Source organism: Lasioglossum baleicum, chromosome 11 (genome assembly GCF_051020765.1).
Source record: "Lasioglossum baleicum chromosome 11, iyLasBale1, whole genome shotgun sequence".
Classification (NCBI taxonomy): domain Eukaryota; kingdom Metazoa; phylum Arthropoda; class Insecta; order Hymenoptera; family Halictidae; genus Lasioglossum; species Lasioglossum baleicum.
The window spans coordinates 12,176,699-12,204,439 of NC_134939.1; the positions used below are offsets into that span (position 1 = coordinate 12,176,699).

Below are 27,741 nucleotides of genomic sequence, written 5' to 3' on the forward strand. Positions count from 1 at the left end.
CGCGTTGATCTCCTTCCCCGTTCTGGCGCTCTGATGAACGTGAGAAGAACGCCGATCCGAGCCGTGCATTTTCGTTCTCACGGTTCGCCGGGAGCGTGACAGTCTTCGGGAATGATTTGTCCGTAGCCGGCGAACGCATTCCGGCGTTTATTGGCCCCAACATTCCTTGCGTTTGTCGGCCGACCATGGAGCACGTGCCGTGCGGAAAGAAGAAGAAGAAAAAAAAAAGGAAACGAGACATCAAAAGGCTCCGATCGCTGTCTCTCTTCACGCTCTCGGATTTCTGCGTACTTTCTTGTTGCACATGCTCCTCCAATAATCGTGAGAAGGCCTGCGTCCGTGGGACCTACAGGGTAATTCGCAACGTTCCCTGGCGCCATGTGATCTTTTCAAGTTGCGAAATTGCATGTGCATTGCTCTCTTTGTTTGTTCAAGCCACAAGTTATTCCGACGGTATCGGAGCAAAAGAAATTCAAGGACAGCATAGTGGTTAATTAGATTATAATCAATTAAATTAATCTAATTAACATACGATCCGAAGGGGTACATAAAATAAATCAGTTTTAGGCCAAGTAAATTTCAGAGGATCAGGGGCGTCATGCTAGAAAATACAGATCCAGAAAGAATGTCTTTAACACTTTAATTGGCGCGTCGCCTAGGAATAGAAGACAGAATGGTGTATCCAAAATTAAAGTGAACCAGCACAACTTCATCAAATTTGATTGAAGTCTGCGAAGAGCAATAAGATTGAAAGAGTCACCCAGCATCCTACATAAGTCTTAACTCATCAATTTCCATTTTATCGATTAAACTACTTCGATTTTGGAACTTCTGAGGGTGCCGGGTGGGTGTTGAAGGTGTGAAAAATGTCCTGATTAATTTTCTGAAAGGATCGGGTACCAAGATGTCCGAGAAGAACGCTCTTTTCCGCTTATGTTTCTCTATCGAGCGCGGGAAGAACGCACAAACCACGGAACCGTCGTTCTCACGGCTCGTGGGAATCGGCCACGCAGAACACACGACTGGATCCTCTCCAGCAACGAACGATCTTTTTTCCAGACGGGACCCCGTCGGAATATTCATACAGAATCCTGTTCGCCGTGTGTCGCTTGGAAAACGGTCTATGGACGACTCTCTCTCCCAGCAATGAATACGGGAACGGACCTAACGAGCCTGTTTTTCTTGGGAAGCATTTTTCATCTTACAGAAAACGTGATCTCTGTCGCTTCGTCGAGGACAAGGGTGGAGAAGGGAACCGTTGGAAAGCTGTGAATACCGGGAATTTTGTTCGAGGAATTTCGTAGGTTGAGCAGCGTCAAGGAATTCGCTGAAAAAAAGGAGCCAGATGTCCTTACGGAGATTAGTGGCAAGACGAAGAGCAAGACTGTCTTCTACCTGAAGACAGCCGCAAGATAAAGGCAGCCGACGAGCGTGAGAATCGAGGTTCGAAGGGCAGCGACGTTTTCTCAGGGTTACCAAGACCTCAGGAGGATCGAGGAGATCTCTCGAACATCGGGGTGGTAACTGGAATCGATCATCGATACTCGAATGTGTTTACCCTCCCCTCGATCTACTGAGATTACTATTTGCTCTACAGTCCTCTTCAGGGTTACGTTAAACCTTTTTCGTCTCCATTAATTCCTCGGGAGGAAAAGAAAATTTGGAAAATTTGCAATTTCCAAACTTAGAGGAAGGGTGCACATTATTGGAAATTGTTTTACAAGATCATGTTACCGAGGGTGGCTTTTTAGTTCACGATGGAAGTTGCTATTGCTGTCGAGGAGTCTATTAAAAAATCTATAGACTTCCAAGAATTACAAACTAATCATCGGTAGACAATACGTCAGAAGCCATGGCAATCAGGGGGTTAATTCCACGGCGATTTTCGCTAGCAAAATAGAATACTAGATATTCCGAGGGAACAAACGAGGTTCAGAGTATCCACCAAGCGAATTCTATCGTTCGCCATCTCGCCACACATAATCTGACGAACGAGACAAGCGACTCCGTTCAATTACGCCAATCTCCACCACCCCTGTCCTCCCAAACGCAACCTCCACTCCCTAAGGTCTCTCTCCGAAGAAGCTTCTTTGTATTGACTGATTCCCTAGTAACCCTGAGAAGAAACGATCTCTGCTCGAAGCCGCTTTCTCACGGGGCTCGTCCTCGAATTCCCACGATGCGCCCCGTGGCATACACACACACGCGCACGCCCACACACATACACACTCTCTCTCTCTTTCTTTCTTCAAGAAGAAGATTCTTCGAGACGATGGAGAGGAAGAGAAGAGAAGAAAAAAGAGGAAGGGAAGCGACAGAACGGCGGATGAAGGGCCCCGGAGAGATGCTATCCTTCGGGGACCGTGGGCCAGGATTTTTCCGGGGCCCGAAAGCCGTAAAGTAGAAATTATGACCGTGAGCATCCCCAGGCTCCGGTTTCACCGACTGTCCGCGCAGGCGGCAACGTGGTGGCTGGCTGGTGTGTTCTGCCTATTGCGAAATTATCGACGAGCCGGCAACGAACGCCGGCGAAATTCCACGGCCGGGTTCAAAGGTCCTGTTCGTTTATATGCGGCCCATCGGGGAAAGATAGGCGAAAAGGACGAAACGCTCGAACCCTCCCACGACCCCTGCGAGAGGCCCTCCGGTTTGTTAGACCGGGCCCGGTTTCTTCCTCGAGGCCAACCGTGAGAACGATCATCGCCCACGGTCAAATTCAACCACCAAGGTATTAGGGCCCTAGGCGATCGCAAGAACGAACCTACCGATCGCGTCTCAGGGGAAGATAAGATGGTGCCGGCGCGGCGGTCGCCATTGAAGAGGGTCTACTACGAGGCCGCAAAAATGGCGAACGCGCTGTCCCTACGAATCGAAAAATGCCGGATGAAATTTATGTCTCCCGTAGTTGTACACCATTCAGCCTTCAGCCGTGATGCCTGGACTGCGGGTTTCGTGCATTTAGAACAAAAATGAATTGGTCGATTGCGAAATTGTAGAGACATTAGAAGAATCGAACGATGTTGGTATATTCGCTACTTATCAAAGTGATTCGAAGTGGGAAATGCATTTTTACCTAACCTCGGTTCCTGAAAAACTAAGAATTCACTTGGACAATTTTTATTTTACATTAAAAGTCGCAGGGGTGCTTTACCCTGATGGCCTACTAATAGATCGGAAGCTTGCTAGTTTATTTAGAATGTGATTTGAAGCGCACAATGTCATGGAAAATAAATAGTTAAAGAGTTGATGGTGATAAAAGTTGCTAGTTGTACTGATTTTGATACGCCTGAATGAATTTTATCCTTTGAATTTCGCATGTCCTATGTCCCATGACATAGAACCTGTAAAACCAGTGGAAGAAACCGATAGTTAGCAGCCGTAACTTTCGTTGTTCAAAGGATTCCTATTCGAGTCACAAGAATGCTATCTATTAGTTTATTATTTCCGGGGCGAGACTGTGGAGCCGCCTTCATGCTATATTCATGAAGCAGCGGCTCATAACCATTCGAGGGACACAAAGCATTATTCCAATCCTATTAGAATGCATAGAAGTTCTCGCAGGGTCGTAAGGCGCCACCCCAGGGGATCAACTGAATAGAGTTCCCTAATTAGTGACCAGGGTAGTAGAGGATACGAAGAAGCTTTTTCAAATGCTGGGTGTGGTCGTGAAATGGTCCCCTAACGTCCTGCTCGTTCCGATCATTTCGGCAGCCGTAAAGCAATATCGGTGAACGGGGTTGGCAGGTAATTATTTCGGGTTTACAGGCGTCCGTTAACGGGAAAGTGAGGGATCATTAGCAAATGAATTCATAACTGCAGTTTACAGATCATTTCTATAGACAGTATGGACCTTGGGGGTGTTAAAGGCTACTGACTGGAGTCCTGAACGTCTGATAGCGAGATGGAGAGGAGTTTTGAGTAGCGAATTGCACGAGCTCTGATTAAACGATCTGCGTTACTTATCCACAGTTGTTTAATGGATCATAGGAGTTTGTGATTCACAGCTGAGAATTTCATACACCAGTGTTCAACAATAATGACAAGTTTGGTCGTGAACCATGAAGAATTATACATATGTATGTATACTGTATACTAATTTACTAATAAGTTTTTCATAGCTAAAGTGTTAAAACTTAGGAATAAATAGGATTGGTTTCTTTGCTTCTTAGGCGACTGCTTTCACTAATTACACTATCTGTGCGACTGGCAATTTTTCCAGGACTATATTATTCGTTAAATAAATTAGGTACACTGTGTAGGGTCTGTAAAAAAATTTTAGCACCAATAACAATAGATTTCGTAAAAAGAAAGAGTAAAGATTGGCAAGCTAGCTAATGGATAAAAGGTATACAAACAAGCAGAATAAAATAATAGTTGAATAAAATAATGCTTAGGAATCAAGCACAGTCGCCAGTGGTGTCGCACAGTACTGAAATTTCTAGTTCGACTGATCTACTTTGATAACAAGGAACTATGAGGAAGGAGGAAGTGGAATCCTGGCATGGGGTATCCTGGCAAACAGAACACTCGTTTTCCCTCACATATTTGGAATACAGCAACAATTGACAACAGTTTACTTACAAATATAAATTATCCTACTGAGAAACATCCATCGATATTGTTCGAACTTTGAACAAAACTGTATAATTCATCAATTTGTTACTTATACATATATAATTAAAATTTTATTGCATTATCAGGCAATTGCTTTTGTGGCAATTAGTTTGTTGTAAACAGTTGTAACTCAATCTAAAAGCATTGCCAAACAATCGCTACACAATTTATATTAAGTTGGATGGTCGGTCAGGGTATTAGAATGAAGGAAAATATATAATTTATATTCTTTTATAATCTATTTTTAGTATAAAAGATTGAACTTTAGCGTTTAATATCTAGCGCACGATCTTTAATATTTGCGTACATACTTCAAGCTATTTTAAGAGAAAGGGGTGTTCACAGAGGACTAGGGGCTGTTCTGAACAGGAGGTGCACCGTAAGGGTGCAGAGGTAAAAAAAATGCCATGAATGGTATTAGCTAGAATCAATATGGAAAAAGGTCTCCAACGTGACCTTTTCCACCAGAGTTTCATCCGATGCAGGAGGGTATCATAGGGCGCCTTGTTCACGAAAACCACCTTCTCCGCGCGTTTTTTTCTTTAGAATCCCAAATCACTTATCATCAATCATGTATACATTGACAATCTGTGTACAAATATTTGCACAAATTCCTGTTTGTTAAAAACATAAGCGTGGACATGAAGGATTTAGATAAATGATGGGCCTTCAAATTCAATCGAAAGAAACATTTTGTAATAGTTACAGTGTAGAACTGTTCATCCATTTATCTATTAATTTATATTGTGCCACTATAAATTAATACACAGCAGATTTTATGGATTTCCGGGAGAAATGGATTGATCAGATACAAAACTGAAAAGCCATTAGAGAGATTGATTAACACATTTGTTCCAACAGTTCCAACTGATTAAAATGATTAAAGGAGGAAATGCATTCTCACAATTGACTCGACCAATTTTTACTTTGCTTAAATGTAAATGTAAAATGTATGAAGCGTCATTCTAGGATGTTTTGTTCGACTGCTTTTGAAGGATCGTATGGGGATGATGCTTGTGCATAAAATTTCGGATTTACAGGACCATATGCAGTGCGGTAACAACGCAATGCATCGGAGCGCAGAGTTGTTTGCGAAGACGGAATGAGACCGTGAGGAAAAAAATGGGGAGCGCATCGAGCATATGCGTTTAGGGTGGCGAGAGTACACACGTGTGTGGCACGCATGCTAGGAAACATGTGACTCGAGGACACGCAGCCTTCCACATATGAAGCAGAGGAGCAGGAAGCTTGAAGAGGAAGCCTTTGCAGCAGCACGACGACGACGACGACGACAAAGACGACGACGGGGCTCATCGTTACGATACGATGCGCGATGTGTGGAAAAGGGGGACGAGTTTCGAGTAGCAGTCAAGGCTTCGAGTTCCTGCGTCGATGCGAGGAAAGGGCCGGTTTCTAAGCTATCTCGAATTTCTAGGGAACAAGGCACCAGGATCAGGAGGAAGGATCCTGCCGCTCTCCGACGTTTAGGGTTGCTTCTACCTGACTCCTGGTGTTCCCATTTCCATTCATCCAATCGGGAACCTTGCGAAAAGACAAAGACCTTTTCTACTTAGGCTGCTAAGTTTATTGCATATTTATTGCTTGTAATTCATTACTGTATTTTGTGTATTTATGACGGAAATGAATCGGTCAAATACAAAAGGATAGACGCGTCAGAGAAATTTATGGTCTTTGTTGTGGTAGTCTGCTTATAAATATCAAAATTGTTTCTTCCCTAGACATTCTTCATTCAGAGACATTCTTTAATTTAATCCTCGTTTTATTTGTAAACTTTTATTGCATAGCATGCAACTATGTAGACCAGTGAAAGATCTGTACTATGCCAAATAATTACCTTTTATAGTGAACAAGAAGAGACAATGCAAGACAACTTGTGAGAATGCTGAAGAAAATAAAAGAGGAAAGAGGTAAAAGAAGTCTGTCCCAAGGGGTTCAAGATGATCTAGAAAGCTACCAGGGCACCAAGGACAGTCAGGAGTTCTTCGAGGTTGAATAATCGGTCAACGTAATCGGAAATGGGGCTGGGAAGGGACGAAATTAGAGCATGGTGTGAGAACATTGCCATTTGACCTGGTAGGGTTGACTCAAAGGGTTAACGCGATAAATACTCGAGTCCTGAATTACTAGGACAACACGAGGAGCAAGAAGTATCCTGCGAGAAGGGTCTTCGAGTGGCCTTCTTTTCTTGCAAGTCGAAGTCAATAAACTCAGGTACTCGACTAGTAATTGATAACTGTCACAACTCACAACTTCATTCAAATCACAACTACCAGAGTATCTTTTAAGAAATTAGATTCCAGATATTTCTACACCTTAAATAAACAGTAATACACAACACTATTATTTAGGAATTATCATCTTTTCAATTTCTCTCATATTCCTGTATGTAAAAAAATGTTACTAGTCAATGCTTATGAACGCTTATGGGAATAAAAATGCTTTCAGTGAGAAATTGATAAATTATTGGATAATTAATATAATACTTATCGTAACCTTAATTTCAAAATTGAAACTTTGGAGAAAAAATGACAGAAATTACGATTTGGAGACGTTCTTATTTCTTACCCATCGGATTCCATTTTTACGCACGGTACAACACGAACAAAAGCTATGTGGCTTCTCGTACCAGAACAACATGAAAACGGAGGAACGTGTTTCATGGTCACCATGAAGAGAAGCTTCCCAGTTTCGTCACGGCTTTGTACTTTCCCTATGGTTGCGGTGCCACGGTGTAAGACGGACTAGGACACTATGGCGTTGGCGTTCACGTGCCCCAACGCCATTAAGGTAATTAACGACCTCGTTGAATGGTGTTAATTAGCTGAAGCGTAAAGGGTTAAGGGACTACGTCGAAGGTCGTACCACTTAGGAGCAAGGAGAACATAAAAGTGTAGGAGTTCGGACTCTTTTTCGATGGTGGCCATTGAAAGACCGCCACCACGCCCAGGGACCGTAATCATGGACTACCATAAATTTTTGAGGAAGGAGCGCATAGTTTACACACCAATTATGTCGGCTATCGAACTACCACAACTGCGTCGCGTCCAGTTACAACCCTGCAGAACAATTTTCAGCTCGAGAAAATGTAAGTACAACCATGTTTATAGTTGAATTCTTATTTCAAAGATTGTAAGTTATCTATTTGAATCATATCTCACCTTGGAACATTGTAACACCAAATTATAAAGCGAAATGGACCCAATTTAAGGGTCTGAAGAGCTTCAATAAAAAGAAAAAATTAAAGTACAATCAAAACAATATGTATTTAATTGTACTTCGATACCAGTTTATCAAATTTTGTGCGAATACATATGTATATGAATTATTAATAAAAATATATGGTCACCCGAGCTTTGCAGGTAAATAATAATAAAATGACGAAGAGAAAGTGAGAGTAAAAATATGTATATTAAAGGAGTAAAGGAATATTTATACATATTTTTGATAATTTTGTGAAATTGAAAATTATGAAGATTGCAAGGTTGAATTGAAATTGTATGTATCAGATTTTGGAGCGCCTTCTGGGAAAGTATTTGAACCCATTGTTGTATACCTGAGAGTAAAAAAACTTGTGGCAGAAGTGTCCTGCTTGCAGCGTCTGGCATTTGATATCTATGGTGGATCTACATATGTATACCGATATGAACCAGCTACGCATAATTCGATAAATTTAGTTACCAGGCTAATATAGTTCGTGTGGAGCATGCCCTTCTCTGCTGCCTTTTATGCAAGCAAATTTATTCTAATTAAATCAAATTAGATGCACCCCTTCCCCTCGTTGCTACGTCTGTTTCTCTTTCCCTTCTTCTTTCTTTCGTTTCGCTTTTCGTTCGCTGTACGCGTATCGTTCGCTTTCTCTGTAGCTCAAGTACGCACCTGTAAGTGCCTCTTATTTCAATTTCAAATTGAACCACGGTTTTACATTGAATACTGAAGTAAAAATAATGTTGTCGTTGATAACCGTTCAATGTACATGTTATCTACATTTACGCACGTTCAACTTCATAGCGTGAAAAACTGTTGCCTTATATTGTTCATAAATAAAGATAACTCTCTTCATTTATTACAAAATAGCCGCAATTATAAAAATAATATTAACAATAAGACATAAAGCACGCCATCATAAAATACAATAACTATTAAAATAAGAATTCATCGATGACGTTCCAGAACGATTTTTATCAAGTATTTTAATCGCATCGCAGAAACAGGTTTCAAACGAAAATCCTCTTGTCCACACAGTTTTCTCCGCTACGGGGACTACGGGGCTATGGTGGAGAAACACCATAGACGTCACCATGATAGCCAGGATACCATAATTGCGGAGGAAGCGTCTCCATGGTGTCCATGGCGGAGAACTTGATAATTTAATTTCCCTACCGAATACATAATTGCCTCAACACCTACAAACCGCTCTTCATACCGACTTTATTACAAACATAACCGCGTATATCTAATGAAGCGGATTAACATCTTTCAAAGTATTAGGACGCTAGAAGACCCGCGTAGGTCGGAAAGAAAATTTTTCACGGCCCCGTCCGATAACCACCAAACGGTTCTCCTTTTTGGGGATAACTCCACTAGGGGACCATGAAGCCAAGAAGGCGAAAATTCGAAAGGGTCTTTACCTTTACGAAGTTCAACGATACCCTGGGGGACGTTCTATTTTTTTTTGGTGAACTTTTACCAGGAGATCATAGGGCTACAGGTTGTAGGAAGTCGCGAAGGACTCGCTGATAGACCTTATTCACCCTGTTTATTTTTTTCTAGAGACCTTACCAGGATAACAGGAGCCTGGCGAAATTGAAAATACCCTGGAAAAGCAGCAGTCCATGGAAATTAACGACAGTTTACTCAGAAAAATTACTGGCTTTGCTACTGGACTTTTAAATCATTTTTATTCTGTTTTCCGTTACGTTGTAGAGCGTATTAACATTTCAACTCTGTTGCGACAACTTGTCCGTACTTTTTGATGTACAAAAGTTTTGAAAACTTCTTGAGTTATGTAATTGATACTGTCAATAATTTCCTAAGCTTCGCAACCTGTTTCGCAAAGAGAATTTCCACTAGCTTCCTTCCAGCGGAGTTTCCTTCTAGCGGAAAAGCATTTTCCTGTCGGTGAGCCGGGATGGGATCCCTTTGTCCGAGGCTCGCGTTGTTTGTTTTCCTACCAGGGTTTCAGGAGTTCGCAGGAGAATCCTGGGAGCACGGCCTGGAAATCTGGAAAATCGCGGAAAATCGGCGGGCGGAAAGTCTACGATCGGGATAGTATAAGCAGTGGAAAACGTGAAGGATTTTCCGTCGATGCCAATGCGAAGCGTCCGAGTTTCCACGGACGAGAATTTTCTTTTTCCCATGTCGCGTCGAGGAAAGCTCGTGCAGGATTATTAACTTTGAGTAGACCAATGCTTCAAAGGAGTTGTTTGTGGAATGCTGTACAAGTTTATTATCATTCTGTTTATTTTTCCAATCAGGGAAACATAGCGTGGACACATCTACTACGCATTTCCAGCAGACAGCTTTCAGAAAATCGAAGGTGCTATTTCCAGGAACAGGGAAATAGGAGTGGGCAGGAATTTTTGGATTATTGAATTTTGCAGTGAAAAAAGCTGTAATTCTTTTTAGTGAGCACGTTCGGAGAAACGTGTTTCGAAGCGTTGTTCAACGTTAAGTTGATTTTGACTGGTAGAATTTTCAGTGAAAATATCAGAGTGTGCCTTTTTCCATAGCGCTTAACGTTCAACGTCAAGAAAAATGGACGATGATTAACACTTTACCTACCGGAAGCCTATTAATAGGATTTTCAATAATTTTGCTGTACCAAAAGAAAGCATAGAAATTTTCTTTTACATTGCAATCGTAAATAAAACTATTAGATGACGTTATTGAGGGTGTCTTGTTAGTTCATAATATAATGAAAATTGCTGTTACTATTGAAGGTTCCATTAAAAAGTGTTTAGCCATGGACCATAGATTTTTCAAAATTAAGCAATAATCACCGGTCGGTAATGTGATAAGAAAAGTATGATTATCTAATCTGTAGACTGCGGATCTCTATGCAAAATAACAATTTCTTACTTGAATTTCAACAAACTGGAGTGAATCAGGTTGAGAATAATATGATGGTACGTTTAAATTTTTCTAATATTTTTGCTATTATAAATTACATCCACTCATTTTTGTCGTAAATGCATAAAATCCGCAGTCTACTAATCTGTTATCTATCAATGATATTGAAAACTGTTTAACCATTTAATCACAATTTTACTAAACAAAGATCTTAACCGATTTTTGCAGCAAGGTCGATTCTCATTTGACTTTTTCTAGATCGATGTTGTAGTTGTAGGAGGATTATATTGCGAACGTGTAATAAAATTTTACTTTCGGTCAGCAAATTAACGGAGCCTCGACGTTTATATACCACTACCGTCGGTCCTTAATCTTTCCATTCAGATGCCGGTCGTTCCAGCGAACCCTCGGCAAACTTAATTGTCTCCGACTGAATGGGGACCAATGAAACGTTAAGGAAGGATCGAGGGGAAATTCAGAGGGAAGTGACCGTTTAATGGGCACGCCAATTATGTCTTAACTTCGCTATTGGGACCGCAGTAAACTGCTGGAGGTGGACTTTTCCTATTAAGCCTCCGGTAGAATACTCTCGCAATTAACTTGTCAAATTTTAATGAACTCTAGAATGGGTCGATAAAAAAATACCTTGAATCGGTGCAATCGTCTCTAGTACAGAGAGATTGTAAACGAAAACGTTCCAGCACAAAAGATCAATTGAATGTTGGATGAAAACTAAATGGTAACGTACAATGATTCTAGAAAAATTAGGACAGTTCGAAAAGAATTACATACCGAAAGAAATCATTTTCATGACAATCAAGATTCGAAACAATTGCAGACAGTTCTTGTCCAGCAAGAAGGATCATCGATGTAATTCTTGGTCTAATAAAATGTAGACAATCTTCGAAAAGAAAATTGATAATTGCAAGAAAAAGGAAATTTGTATACAAACAAGTGTAAGTATAAATAAACGCTTCATTGTAAATCTTCCACAATATTTTCGACTAATTTTACCGAATAGCGTTAATAGAGCTGAAAGTTCGAAGAAGCCTAGATTTTCTGCGTACACGAAAGGAAAAGAAAAAATTGTCCGTGGCACAGAGTAAGGAGAGGAAACACTTTTCCTTTCGCAGGAAAGTGAAAGGGTTTCTAGAAGGACAAGGTATTAGGATTCTATGACGCTTCTAAGCTTCGACCACTCTTTCTAACTATCGAGATCCACCGACGAGTTTGATGACACTTGAGTAGGCTCGTAGAAGGAACCCAGAGATTCGAGGAAGTGCCACCCGAAGGATATTAAGCGGAATTAATTACACCTTTTAACGTCTCCCCGCAGACAATTAGGACACCCACGTAATTGGACGAGCTTGTTAAGCAGTTAATCTAGCCGAACGAAGTGGAAAAAACGAACTTCAAACGGTACGAATACCAGAGGATCAGAACGATGAGAAATTAGGGAGTGGGACAGGCGACCTTAGAAAAAAGTGAAAGCCAATTAGCGGTCCCTTTGATACCAAGGACGTAGGAAATCCAAGAAGCTTGCTGAAGAATTTTTCGGATTTGGTCACGTGGTTGAGCAGACCTGGGAAATAAATTTTTAAAAATGGAGCATTGAGAAACGTCGCGTGGTGTCGCGTCGTGGAACAAAATTAACTGGAGACATTACTGTAACGCTGTCGATGTGAGCACCAATAAAAGAAAGCTTCGTTAACGACGTCGGACAGACTAGGCAGCTAGGAGAGCTAGAAAGTGAAGTCGAAATCGTCGAAATTGGTTGACAATGATTTATTTCGAAGGCAGGAGGCCGGCCGTGGCCCACGTAAAAGCCCATGGGCCAATTAACATGCCCACAAAGGCCAGGGGAACAGAAAGTTTCTGAAGCTGTATTTCTGAAGGAACTTCTGAAGAAAAGTTTAGCCTTTTTTTCTTCGGTAATAGAATTCGAAGATTCCTGTTCCCCGTTGTGTTTATCTTGTTGTTTAATGTCAATGAAAAACATAAACGCTCCACGTCAATTCTAGGGATCAATGAAAATGTATTTCTCCTTCTCCTTAATCATCGAAATTTCCTGTTTTTAAACATTCTGAAAAATATTGATTTTCATCGTGCACCCGATGAAACGATTGAATTCGCTTTGAAATGTCAACTAGTCTTTTGTATATGATTTATTGTATTTTTAAATATCAATTAGTCCTCTGTATAATATGTATGGGGAAGTATTTTATAATTATTTTATAAGGAATTGCTTCAAAATGGATAATAGAATTTTTAAAATGTGCTTGTACGGACATGTGGTTGTTTCATACGGAAAGGAAAGTAAGCAGAGGGACTGTTCGCTTCGAAACGAAGCTATTGCAGAGTTAGGAAGATCAAGCTGATGATAATCCTATAGATTTGTTCGCGGTAGAAAGTGAAAGCTAATTATCGTGTCCTCGGGAAGCAGGGCGCCAGAAATATCATAGAGGTACCTTCCAAAAGTGTCTTTGACCCTGCCTTCAAGGGCCCACGTATCGTTCGCTGAAATTCTTCAGGGTTTCTACACCATTTCAACATACAGTGCTTCTTGCAATAAAGTATGAATGAAGCTCCTCCGAGAATGTTTAACCAACAGAATTGATCTGTTTGAAACCGTGATTAAAAGACTTTGAGAATTAGCTTCTGTTTCTTGCAATTGATGCAGAGAATTTTGATTTTTCACAAAGATAACATCAAACTAATCTGACAATAAAGATTGCTTTATAATTGCACGCGCAACAAAGGCATAAAATCTACGATCTTTCGATCGGTGTCCCTTTAAAATGGTCAGATCGTTGGTAACGGATCGTCCAGTGATCTCCTCAAACGATTATTCAATTGTTAATACTCGAACAATAGTAACGATGTTACTCCGCCGTGATTAATTCGATTATTCTCACGGTAGATTACAGTTTTCAATCATCTTCGAGGTCCATACTCAGTTTCCCACGGTAACAACGGCCGCCTAAACGAGAATGCAAGCGATCGATGCGTCTATGAAAACAGTGGGAACACATGGGACCGTTCGATCGGTCAATGGGTCTTGCTTCTCACGCTTATGGGACTCGCTATGGGAACAGAGCTTATAAAAGGGACCGAGAGTCTCTTTTACGGTCAGTCTGCTCGCAGCAGTCGACGACGCTTGCGTGGCTCTTCGTTATTCTTCCGACGAATTGCGTTATTTCAAAATTGATAGTGATGTGCATGCTGTACATGCATAGAGATTCGGTCAGAATTGTAACAGAATTTTGTAAAATCACTCACCGGACGGATGATTCGATAGCAAGTTGTAATCGTCAACCTGTAACGTGCTGTTTGGTCCTACTCTCGTGAACCTAACGACGTGGTACTGGTTATCATTGACCTTGACGCTAACCTCACCGATCAGGTGATTGTTTGTGCCCATGTTGTAAACAGCGACCACGTTGCCCTTCACCTGAAAATGATTTAGCATATTTTATAGCTACAGTGATGAGTGTGAATATTTTTTCTTGGAGCAATTGTATCGATAAAATGTAAATATTTAGGATCTACAGTGTTTGTTCTCGCGTAGTTGTGAGCCAATCTTTTGTAAATTCTGCAAGTTTCTGTACTGTAGAGTTGTGGCAGAGTGGTATTTCATTTGAATTACTTTCAAATTAATTCCTATAGCGATTCTATGTCTTTTATCGATCTATTGCTTGCATTTTATAAAGATAAAATAGATATTTGTTAAAAATACAGTCAGACATACGTAGAACATTGATGATCGAATCGTAATTTTAGTTGCAAATGCATTTTTAGTGCATGGTGAAACAAAATGTGTAAAATTAAAGATCCAAGTTAACAATTTCTTGTGAATTTTAATTTAGAGACTCTAATAATGTATTTTTTCAATCATGGTAACACAAATTGAAAATATTCTCTTTTTAGAATGACTTATTGCTTACTGGTATGTTAAATGTATTCTAGTAATCATGTTTATACAGACATTATTAGTCACTCATATTTTTTCTGCTTGTTTGCATTAATTTGTGATATTCACTTAATATGTCGACAATATTTAATGTAATAACAATATTATATTGTTATAACGATCTTAATTTTCAACAAAAGTTTGTAACAATGTAAAAGTTATTGTGATTCATGCAATTTATGGAATACAATTTATAATGTATTGCTTATTATAATATTCTGTTTATGTTTACTCAAGCTTTGTAATTTTTCACGTAGAAAATTGATTACTTGTAGTGTGTAATTCATAAAATCTATAATTGTTGTAAAGTGAGTTTCCTATCGCTTTTAACTAAAATTTCTCATTCATTCAATTCCCTGTTGAGGATTAAAGATTAATTTAACGAACGCTGTATTGCATTAACTTTTCAGATTCGATCTCATCAAGCACATTATTTTGATTTTATGTGGTCGTTATAGATATTATATCAAATCGAATAATCAAATCGTCTTGTCGATGTCTTAATCTAGCGTTTTTATTTCGCAATCCAATCACGATTAGAGCTTTGAATCTTGTTAATTACTTATCTTCGTCCGCGATCAAACATTTACACTCTAATACAATGATTTTTCTTCTCTTTGGTCTGCAGTATATACCGACGAACATTTCTCTCTTAATTTTTTGTAACGTCGACTAGTTTTTGATATCGTTGTTAAAATTTTTGACATGCCAATGCTACGATTTTAAATAAACATATTTTTCTTTCATTTTCTTCTCTTAATTTCCATTACATTTAACATTATCGCTTAAATATAACATATATAGGTATACACAATTAACGATGTATATTTTACAATGTTAATTATTTAAAAATTATTCATCTTTTCGTTCACCATCCTCTTTTTCGCTACTTTATGTCCATTAACGCTGTAACTATCCTCCGATATTTTACACTCATGTTTTGGTTCGATTATTATATCATCTCCTAAGCAGTGCGAATTTTTCCTCACACTTTTTGGACAATGCAAACTTTTCGAAGTGGTCTACACATATGTATGTATTTTCCCAAATTTTCTACAATCTACAAAATGATATACAGGAGATTAAAGGTTGCGAAAAGAAAATCCGCATTATTATGAGATGATGAAATAACCAATTCTCTAATCAATTAACTACAATTTAGACTTTCATCTGTTACTAACAATTTCGATCTCGAGAAAATCGTTGCTGGAAGCAGACTCGATCTTGAGCAGCACAGCATCGTTCACGCTGGTAACGAAACCGAAGGCCACTGTATCCCTCTTCATTTTCGGTCTTCGATCCGGAGGGAACGTGTACGTGATAATTCCTTTCGCGGCTCCAAATTCATAAGCTATCGCCTCTGCAACATATTAAACATTTCAATTAGTATAGGCTACAATCATTTATCAAAAGCATCGCATCGCAATTACATTCCATCGCTCGCATGATTGACAATTTTTAATAGATTCCAGGATCATTCAATTTTATCAGAAATGTACAAACACAATTTTTGTCAGAATTGAACGCCAAGTACCCCAATCGAACACAAGGGTTAATTAGCTTCGATCTGCAAAATTCTTGGACGTCGTACGCTCGCATAGGTCAGTTACATCAATTTTTATCCCCTCCAGTTTTCCAACGATCCCCATAGCCAAGAGTTATCATGTCGACAACTGTCTCCGCTCGCATTGTTAGTAAAATAAACGTTCGTCAGCAGGTCACTGTTAGCTAGCAGTTTTCTCGCGTTCATCGGTACCGCTCTTTTCGCTGCGAACGCAACGCAGTCTTGTATAAACAGGCAGCGTGCAATCTGTCATCGTTGACAAACAGGGAATAGCCGAGACAGAGAAGGAGAGGTTTGCCTGGTGTTGCAAAACGTCGTCGTTGTCTACGAAATGCATTTCTCTTTACCATCGTTGCACGTCGGCCCGGTGAAGCTAGTCATGTCGCAGTCGCAGGTGTAGCTGTTCCATTGTTGCACGCAGGTGCCGTGGTTCGAGCACAGGTCATGCGTACACTTTTTCCCAGCGTGCAGACTGCTGTACATGTTGCAGCCGGATTCCACCTGAGCGCTGGGGACCACAGCATCCACGATCAGGTTCGTGCTCTCACCGCTGAGATCCAAGGACGCCAGACATCCTTCGAAACCATGGTTGCTGACGATCTGCTTCGGCAGTTGGTTGTACTGAGGTTTATCTACTCCACCTGCAACGATGAAATTGTTAGACAAGTGTTGAAAGCAATTTTCTAAGAGGACTGGTCTTTATGCGGATCATTCGTTGTTTGAAGCTTGGTGCCTTTTTATATGCAAATGTTCTAACTGAATCGCAACAAGCTGGGCTAAACTAGAAATTCATTTTCTTTTTTAATATGTCTAATCGGTTGATAATAATTAGACTGCGGATCTCTATGCAATATAAAAATTGCCTGCATCGATTGCAAGAAATAGAAATCCAATTGGATGTTATTGGAAAATAAAATTCAATGATTTCATTTTAAAGAATACAACTTTATTAATCAATTATACATATAGTCACCATTCTTTTCTAGTTGTAGAAAATTTAACGAAACATTAAGCAAATCTCTAACCAATCTCTAAAATTTAACCATTGAATTTTATTTTCAAATCGGGCACGAACTTGTGCAATCATCTGATATTTCTTCCCTTAATGATTTTAATAGAGGAGAAATCATATATCGACGTCTTCAATTTTTTTAATTTTCCAAGAACTTTCAATTTCATCTACTCAATTTTGCTATAAATGCATGAAGATCCGCAGTCTAATAATAATACAGTTGAGATCATGATTTTTACGCGTAATACCAATTTTCTGAAGCAATTGCAACAATCAGGAACCAGATATAGATGTCTTTCTTTCGAAGAGAGATAATTGATCGTTTCTAAATATGTTAATACGTTATCAAATATGTTAATAATTTCGAAAGTGATATTGAGAATTTCTACATTCTAGAACAGTTCATATACAACATTTGCGGCCACTTCGCGTTTTGTTATTACGTGACGTTACGGGCTCGTGTTACAACTGTCGCGGGTGGAGAAAAATCATCGAACGGAATCGAGGCAGGATGGACGCGGCAATGAAGGAAACTGGACCTTGGTCGGCTGAATGACAGCGTCAGAAAATATTGCTCGATTCGGAACCGCAGCAGGATTCGTTTTTTTTCGGAGTCCGTGCACGCGCATGCGGTAGAACGTAGGGTGGGATGCAGGCTCGAAATCATTTTCGCTAGCAACTGCAATGGCGAACCAGGAGCGGTTTGAATTTATGGCAGCGAGAAGCAATGCGATCAGTCGAACGTGCGGTCGTCTCGGATCGGCGAACTCGTATGACAGAATTTCGAATATGGACAGCGCCACAGCTACCATTTTTCCAACACCACATCGCGCGTATTTGCCCGATCTAGCTGCCCGTTATCGAAGTTTTCTTCGAGGTAGACTTCCTATTTGTATTTGGTTCGAAGGGTCTAATGATAATGTTAAACGATTACTCGACAAGAACGATACATCTTCGAAAAGATTAAGAAGTGTATTCAATTCTAGTATTCGGGAATAAATCAAGTTTTCAAGACATACTGATTTCTATCCCACTTGTTAGCAAAAACCGACCGCTGGTGAAGCAGGTATCCGAGTTATTTATACGGCCATGTATTTGATCGATGATTTCATTGCCGCGTTATTACGTGACGGTCGTCGATTCTTAGCTACCGATTTTATCTCCGCGCCCGATGTATCGGCGGAATCGATGTCCGCTGCCGAACGATTTATTGTTACCGGATTCCCGGGATTCCTCGTAATTCACGAAGTAATATTTCACTTTCCGGGGGTATTAATACCTTTTCTGTTACCTGGCGTCTCGATGTTATTCCGGAGGGCGCGATATATTTACCGAACATAATTATTGGGCGGGGCGTTAGGCGTGTTTCCATCGAGAGATGATCTCTCACGAGAATGACAGGGTACGGAGAGAATTCTCCGAGATCTAGCAGCACACTAAATTGTGGATTTTTATGCGCTTGGATGATACAGAGAAATTTAGAAAAACAATAAGCTTTTTTTTAATGAGGCTCAATGAAAATAATAAGATACGAGAGGAAACGAATATCTATGAAAAGACCTCGATTTTATACATGTATAGTATGAAGAAGACCTTCTCTTTACAAGACGCGTTCATATCATTTCAAGTCTAATAAAATCTTCGATAAAAATTCGCTCCTCGAGATTGCAGTCTTTAATTAATCAATTGCCACATTCATATTTAAGCAACGACCTTCAATCGAGTTACTATTTAAATCATTTCTACTTCTGAAGTCGTTAGTAATTGACACAACTTCTGATTTTTAATGCGATTCCTTCGGACTTGGCATTTCTTTCTTTTAAGTGTGACTCGAACTTTGCTTCATCTTCCATGAAATTATTAGAGACAACGAAGAGTATGTCAAGGGGTCAATTCGTCGTGACGAATAATTTGAAGACGATGTACTCACCGATATACAATATCCCATCGAGATCGAGGTTCTCGTTGCTACCCTGGCTGGTGAAAACAGTAACATGATCGTCGACAGCCAGCGTGTGCTTCTTGGGCGCTGGCCTTCCGATGCTGACAGCGTGCCATTTGCCATCGTTCAACCGCGACCTTGAGATATCCTTGAACCTGACAGGTCCGTCGCCTAAATCGAACACATACTGAATGTGTCCGTTCACTAACTCCACGGCGATGAAGTCTCGTTCACGTCCGGAGTTGAATAGGATCAGGCCGTTTGCTTCCCTCGTCTTGAACTGAAACACGACAATCGAATGAATACGATAAACACTAATCGCTATGGCATTTAATTTGAGCATAGTCTAAACTATTATGAGATAATCATCGGTAGATGAACGTGATTCGCGAATCAAATGAAAACCGAATTTATTAAGGGGGTAGACTCGTTTCCAGGATTGCAAGGGTGCGGATTCGCCTTCTGATTTCTCGATAATACAAACACGGGGTGTTTCAGTAGTCAAAAACGCTAGATAGAAGATCAATCTAGGGCGCTATCACCCTCAAAAGTCCTATTTTTTCGTTTACGAGGTGTGATTTGCATTATTTGGCTGCATGTAGCTATGAAAAAACTGAAAATTATTCATTTATAGGTATTCTTTTCACTAGGGATTTTATGACAGTTGACGCGTGAGTCGTGTCAACTTGGCATGGTATTTTTGTTCGGTATCGTTCGACACTTCATCATGGAAAGACTTAGCCCGGCACAGCGTCTACAGATTATTCAGCTGTATTACGAAAATCAGTGTTCTACGAAGGAAGTGTTTCGTGCGCTCAGAGTAACTTATGGTCCACATAATCGGCCGCTCAACAGAGACCAGAGAAGAGGTTTGCGGCAGCTAAAATCGATATTGCAACAGTTTCGAAGCGCTGGTATACATATATGTGGCCAGGTGAGGCTCGCGTTTGATTGCAAAAGCGGATCGTGTTTTTACAGTGTATGGAATCGCGGGCGGCCTGATGAAAGACACCGGGCCAAATGGAGAAACCCGTCAATTACGTGGGCCGCGTAATTACGAAGGTGATGGCCGGGAGAAGCTAGTCTGCCACGTGGTGCGGAAGAACGAAGAACGATTGGGTTTTCCCGTAGAACAGCCGTGACAAGTGCTACGATTAATCCAGAGTTTGCGCGTTGCAGTTTGTGTCGGCCGTGTATGTGTCTGTATGTTTGCACACGTGTGTTTCTACGTGTTGGATAGGGTTTAATTGGGGTAACCTTTTGCGGGGAACGCGTCACCGTTGACATTCCATTTCTTTTGCGGCCTGCACGCGGACACCGGAAATCTGGACCGTCACAATGATATATTTGATCGCGGACAGTCGACCCCGATGCAAACGAACTACTAACCAACACCCTCTGCCAATTTTATTTCATTTTTGATCTTCTGAAAGGGGCAGCTGTTTGTCTTGCGAGGTTTAATGGGATTTTCGTCGTCTTTGAAATATTCGAGCAGTTCTGGTTGGACTTTTGACTGTATCTTTAGGAAAATCTATCGTAACTAAATATAATTAGGAATTTTGTGTATTTATTACAATTCTGATCTTCTGAAAGTTGCCGAGCCACGAATCTTTTTGATATGACATGGAAGTTCTGGTTCAAATTGACTATGGCTTCGTGAAAATATACGATGCTGTTGGAAATTGCTGTGTGCATTTATTTTTCATCTTTTGATATTTAATAAAGGTGAACATGTTTTGGAAGGTTTAACACGTCTCGTATAAATCAGACTAGTATAAATGTAAATCGAGGAACACTTTCATTGATGTTAACTCGAGAATGAACTAAAATGAACTGGAATTAGGTTAATGGCTCTGAAGAGGGAGTAGAGAATGATTCGGATAGAGCACTTACCTGGAAATAGATGTCCGTTTCGACGTACGCTTTCAGCACAGGTAATCCGACGAACGTGTGCTTCGACTTGAAGGTCACGGGATAGTGAACCGGATGGTTCCGCTTGCCGAATTTCCCGGTGACCCTGATGATCGGTGTGACGCCTTGATGGGAAGTTTGATGATTTCCGGAGCTTCTCGCTATCTCGAGATAAGGATAACCGTTGAACCAGATCTGCTGCAGTTGGCCAACGAAGTGAGGAATTCCCTCTCCTGCGTGCAGGTAACCGCCCACGTGCAGAGTGCGAAACTCTAGGATCCCTTGTTTGCCAAGCTGGGTCTCAGCTGTTCAACAAAACACCACAATTTATAATCAAACTGTCGATTTTACTCAGTCCTGCAATTATTATTATTAGTATAAATATAACACTTCACATCAGAGAAAGAAAAATGTAAATAAAACGGGTTCTTATATGTATTTGGTTCCTCCTTTATTTATTTGTCTTATTTTTTAGTTAAAACAAATATCAGTTCCACAAATATAAATTACAACAAAGTTTGAGAGCTATATTTAATATAATTAGTGAACAAAATTGTTTGAAATAAGTAGCAGTCGAGGAACTGTCCTTTGGAGCGCAAAGGGTTAAAATTACCAAGTGTACGTAGACTAATATCACAGACGCATTTAAAACAACCCCTAAAAATGGTCACGAGGTGCCACAGCGTTCTCTTCGCGTTAATTTAGCTCCTGTAAGGCGCAGTCTAAGCAGAACTTCCAAGTTCGCATTTCAATTTACGATAGCCACCTGCTCTCCCTAAGGATCCGTAAACCGGGGATGTTGCAGGAGCCCCCAAATAAGAATAAATGCGATTAAGACGTGGCGTCGTTAATAAGAATTGTCCCGCAGCGAATACTACTGTACTTGGGAAACTCGGCCGTGGCCTCGCTTGCGGAAGTTACAGGGAAACTATTTTAATTATTAGCCGGTCCGAGATTGTCCTCTATCCAAAGCCCGCGGACAATGGAGACTCGATATCGGCGCATTGTTCTCTGCGCGAGCGCGAGCGAGAATCTTATACCGGACCAACGCTATTAAGCTTAATTGTCCCCCAAGCACAATGTAATAAACTTTGAAAATAAGTAACGTCCCGCGGCGGCAACTATCGACAGGTGTCGCTAATAAATGTACCAAGTTCCCTTTTAAAGTTACAGCTGGAACAACGGGGGGCGCTGCTAACCCGAGATATCTTCTAGCCACGGTTTGCCTCGAAATTTTACGACACGCTCGATTTACGAGCCATTAAAAACAGTTTCCATAGGTTGTTGTACACGCAACCTGAAAGACGTCCGCGACGTTTCTCCGGCTGCTCGTTAACACCGGAAAGTTTTAATATGTGCGAAGGAGCGATTGGTTTCCGAGACTGCGAGCCGTTTTTGTAATTTGTAGCCCTGGCTTATCGTTTTCCTCGCGAGATATCCCCGGTTACTGTCTGCCTCTGTTTATCGTTTCATTTTTAATGATTTTTTAATGTTTGATATGTTCGCGACACTTTCTCCGTTGAAATGAGTCCGAACACGATACAGTTTGGATGGCATTTGCTTGTTTAATCCACGATTTATCGATTATCCGAACTAATCAGTGGACCATTCGAATTATAGAGTACTTTCCAAGTGCTGGAAGAATCATATATTGATTTAAGGCGTTCAACTAAATCTTGGATTACACAAGTAAATACGATCCGAATCATTTCGTGTTTGACCGAAAAATGTCGGGAATGTGTTGGCAAATTAAAGATAAAAGAATTGTATCAGATCTCTTCCACAAATGTATCGAAAACATTATCTCTCTTACGATGATAAAGTAGATAATACCTGAAATAGGTACTGAAATTTCGCAATTGTTCCGAGTTAAGTTTGCCAGAAGGGAGAATTGTGAATTATTGAAATTTGTCCGGTATTAATGTTCGCCTGTAGCATCCGCCACTTGGAGGTTTCGGAGTCGTTGCGGCGCGGCGCGTTTCTTCGCTCGGAAGTTTCGAATGTCCGGCAGGAAATCAATTCGATTCTCGAGCAATTTCGCGAGTTGCTCCAGTTTCAATTCGATCAAACGATAAGCATTCGCGAAGTTATAATCAAATTCTCACCGCGTTACGGATGTAACGGGACCGATGCGATCGGGAAGCGGACGGGGTAGGTAAGCTGAATTTGCCAGCGGTGCATGTAACTTCGGGACTGTGCACCCCGGGAAACTTCGCGTAACGGTTCGACAAAATTGCTGGCTGATCGTGATTAAAGGCCTCGTGTGTACGAGCACGAGAGCGAGAGCGAGACCGTGTCTTCACGGAGGGATCAGTCTCGGTGGCACTCTTCCCCCCGATTTGATCAGCATCTGCGGTCCAACGAATACCAACCGGATCGTTGTTTGATGTCAATTTACGATTCAATTAAACGCCGTTTGATTGGCTCACGATCGGCTCTATCGGTCGTTAGTCAAGACGGCCCTTAACAGATCACTACCAGCTGCCTCGCATTGTAATTTCGAACATGAGCTATGCCCTGTTTGCCACTTGTCAACACATTTCGCTCGCAATCACCAACCGTTGTTGTTATGCTTCCCTCTTTTCGAACACGATTGCTGTTATTCAATACCGGATTAAATAATATTGTTACTCGATGGTTATACTAGCGTAAGGGTCGCGATATTTTTTATACAATTTTTGGCACGTTTTCAACTGTTTTTAGTGCATAATTCATTTTGTTGCAAACGATGCCTGATACAAATTTGATTTGATGCTGAAAACTGATTCAGTCAGAATTTTATGGAATGGATAAGAATAGATATAATTAAGGATTTTCTAAAAATCTTCGACCAGTTCTATAAACCACTTTTATAAAATTCTTTATACTTTCTACTTCAAGCCAAGAAAAATCAGCGATGCTTAAGCGAGCACGCTAGTCAATTTTGTTTAACGAACAGTATCTAATGAACTGCATTACTACATTGAAGACAAAGATCAGCGTTGGATAGGTCGAGAGAGTTCGCCAGGGGGAATTCCGTCCGGTGTTGATTATTTGCAGACAGTATGGAGGTTAGGCGTGCGGAGGCAGGCTAGCACCTTCGGAAATGTCTTCGCCAGTCGGTGCTTCTTGCAATAAGAACAGAAGGACGTCATGCACTCAACCGGGCAGTAGTAATTATCGTGCGATCGATGCCGCCGACGAGCATCGAAGCGAGGACCGTGTGGAGCTTGTGGCGATACTAGGGCGGTCAAGCAATTTAGGGTATTGCCACGTAACTCAATATTGCTGGCACTCGCCATCCATTTAATAGGCTGATCTGGAGAGTGGGCCAGCAGGTTTGGGTGTCTCACTTTATTGAGAAGGCAGCGGACGCTTTGCCAGTGGACGTGCTCCTACTTGACAATGGCCGTGCTCGCCGTTTCGGGCAATATTTTCCAAACTGAGCCCATACTCGCCGGCTCACCGTGTGCTACTGCCTCGAATTTTATCGTGATCAGTTTCACCGATAGTTTATACACTTCGATACTCTCCCAACGTTTTCCCATTATTTCATTGTCTCGCTACTGCTGCGGCCATGGCAATGCATCCGACGCGCGACGCGGCAAATTGAAATTTCTTCAGCGGCACAACCAGACGAATTCGCGAAGTAGGAATTTCTTTATAAATTTGATTAAGTTCACTTGCGAAATAAATGTTATTAATGTCATCTGTGATGTACCTAGAAATTAAACAAACTGTGCCGAAGATTATCAGACATAAACGAATTTGAATAGTTTTCTTTAATTGTTAGGGATAGGAGCATATCCATAGAACAAGATCCCGACAAGGAGGCGTGTCTTACGGACCCGAACAATGAAATTCTGAACCAGGGAATCAATTAACCACGTCATTCAAGCAACTCCGGGCGGTCTTTGTACTTTCGAAAACGACTTTTCCTTTACCGTCCCCACGGAACTATTTACAACCGACGAATTCGGATCAATATTTCACGACCCATTACTCACAGGCCCCCCGTAATTCCTCAACATTCCCGTTCCCCCGCTTTTCAACAATCCACGCTCGAACTCTTCGCAACTTGCGCGCAATTCACCGGCCCGGCGCGAAACTAATTTTCCAAAAATAATCGTTCCGCCGCTCCTCGACCGAATTCCGGCTATTTAAATTTGACCGAATTCATCAGAATTCGTTCTGCGAAGTTCATCGCGGCCGCCGTGCCGCGCGCCGTAGATCGCACGGTCCGAAAGCTCAACATCAAACCCACCCCTCCAACACACAACCCCCAAATCAATTAGTGTTCATTCTCGAGAATTTTTATTAAGAGAAACTCTTGCCTGGATTGCAATACGAAATTTATTTAGAGAGAAGTTGCTTCACACTCAACAATTTAATGCGATCAAATTACTTATCCGCGTGACGGATAATTGAATTAATTGAGAATTTTTTTGCAAGCTTTCCATTCAATGATTGACTGTCTCAATGTAAAATCGTCGATCTATGGAAGTGGTTCTGTAACACCTCTGACACCACAAATTGTGCAATATTTCTCGGAATTGCTCGTTTCTGGAGCATCGAAAAAAAATGGAATAACGAGGAGAACGTCCTGACGATCTCCGTGAAAAACTTCTCTCATGTTGACTGACGGAAGTGTCCATAAAAAATCGCATAATATCGACGATGTAACTGCGATTGGCGATCAAGTTGGTACACTTGTGAATATAGCGTCGGCGTTACATCGCGGGGATGTTTGTGGGGTTGTGCAGGGGGTTTGCACGTGAAATGCAATTACGCATGGTCGTAGCGTGGCAGGGACGCACGGCGGCGCGGCGTTGGTTATCGGTTATAGGCAGCGATACACAGGCGTCCTAGATACACTTCAATGCATTACGGCCGGGTTTACAAGAGATTGGACGCGGCGCATTGAAACTTTATGCTCACTCTGTACGGGCCGATTGGATTTTCCGAGCTGGCAGACCATGCCCGATAAGCGGTAATAGACTGAGATCGCGGCGAACGGTTTTGAATCGGTTTTAATGGCCTAAAAGTATCCGATCGGCCGAACCCTTGGCCAGCCATTGTAACGATTATTCAGATATTCCACCTGCGGAATATTTACAGCTCTGTCTGGACCCCTCTCGCACCGATTTTTCCGGTATAACATTCGTTTCGGAACAGTATTCTCATTTATTGCCTGTCAAGCGAACGAACATTTCTTCGGTTTTTCACCACCAAGGGCCTCATTATGTATTACAAATTAATTCGAGGGCCGCAATAGAAAAAAGCAGACTCGAAATAAAAAGGAAACACATCTTTTTTTATTAATGTTGCTGTTACACATACAAAATAACATACGTACAAAAGTTGTTTCTTTTTTAAAGTTTACTTCATTTGTATAAAATTATTTCATTTTTGTTTCGAAGAAACTTGGGAATGTTTTTCAGTAACGAAATTTCGAAAATTTGGTTGAATTTGTTGAACTGTAATTATTTTTGAAATTCATTGTACACACGCTGGTCTATTTATCCTGACTTTTCCGCAGCTTTATTATCTTTTAACGTTGATGGTAGTGGTTCGCTCATATATGTGCCATCACTGCTACCGAACATAACTGAAATACGTCTAATTGCACATAACATATCGGGAAATCGGTCGACAGATAAATAATTGTAAAAAATATGGAATCACACATACAACATCCATATATTTCTGCATTTCGATTAATTCCAGTTGTACAGGTTTTGCATTCTCCAAATTCACCCTTCTGCAAGTCGATTTCACCTTTTCGTAAATCAATTTCGCCCTTTTGCAAATCAATTTCGCTCTTCTGCAAATTAATTTTACCCTTATGCAAAATTATTTTACAAATAAGTATTTTTAAGTAAGTTTTTGTGAAAAAGATCAGATCAAATGAAAATTAATTGCTAAGAAATTCAAAATTTTATTTATTACAGAGATGTACATGAAATACGCATTTAAAAGTAATTACCAATTCATTAACTTTGTAACGTGCGTAAACTGTGTGTAGAATAGTGTAGATATGTATATTCAGTGTAGCCATTTTCTGATTAATAAATGGAAATGAAAATACATATTTATTGAAGCGTATTGAATATTGAGTCTTCCCTCGCAGTAATGACAGTGTTCACGTGAGTCTAAATAAATATATAATTTAATCGAAATAAATAAATAATTACTTGAAATTGATTTGCAAAAGGCTGAAATTGATTTACAGAAAGGTGAAATTGACTTGCAAAAGGGTGAATCTGGAGTGTAGAACCTATATAAATTGCTATCAACAGTTTTAAAGTTTTTCAAAAGGCTCAGACAATAATGCAATTTAACCAATGTCCTATATAAAAGAATTAGTAACCAAAACTTAAAACGGCAATATGTATCTCAAACGTAAAAGTATGCGACATGCGACGTTCTTCCTTACAACCGCAGATTTAATACTAAACCTACCACGAGGGGTCAAATGACCCATTTTAGATTTTTTATTTGACAATTATTGAAATTTTAAAAGTGTTTTCATGGGAATTTATTGAATATATTTCTTGACTCCGGTATATAATATAGTAAAAATCGCACAAAATATAATTCTTTTGTAGTTCTTTTTATAGTTTTATGCTTTTACTTTTATAGTTTATCAAATTCTTTAT

At 40.5% G+C, this 27,741-nt stretch overlaps 1 protein-coding gene across 4 annotated transcripts in view; it reads right to left on the minus strand.

The window, feature by feature from the left end:
* The window catches only part of Nrx-1 (neurexin 1), a 381,802-nt gene that overhangs the window by 42,806 nt on the left and 311,255 nt on the right, over positions 1 to 27,741 (minus strand). For all 4 annotated transcript variants that reach the window (XM_076433098.1, XM_076433096.1, XM_076433095.1 and 1 more), the window contains 5 exons: positions 21,086 to 21,408; positions 19,181 to 19,472; positions 16,586 to 16,879; positions 15,856 to 16,034; positions 13,984 to 14,155 (listed from right to left, as the gene is read on the minus strand). In XM_076433098.1, the coding sequence (XP_076289213.1) occupies positions 13,984 to 14,155; positions 15,856 to 16,034; positions 16,586 to 16,879; positions 19,181 to 19,472; positions 21,086 to 21,408 (1,260 nt within the window). The remainder of the gene's footprint in view (positions 1 to 13,983; positions 14,156 to 15,855; positions 16,035 to 16,585; positions 16,880 to 19,180; positions 19,473 to 21,085; positions 21,409 to 27,741) is intronic.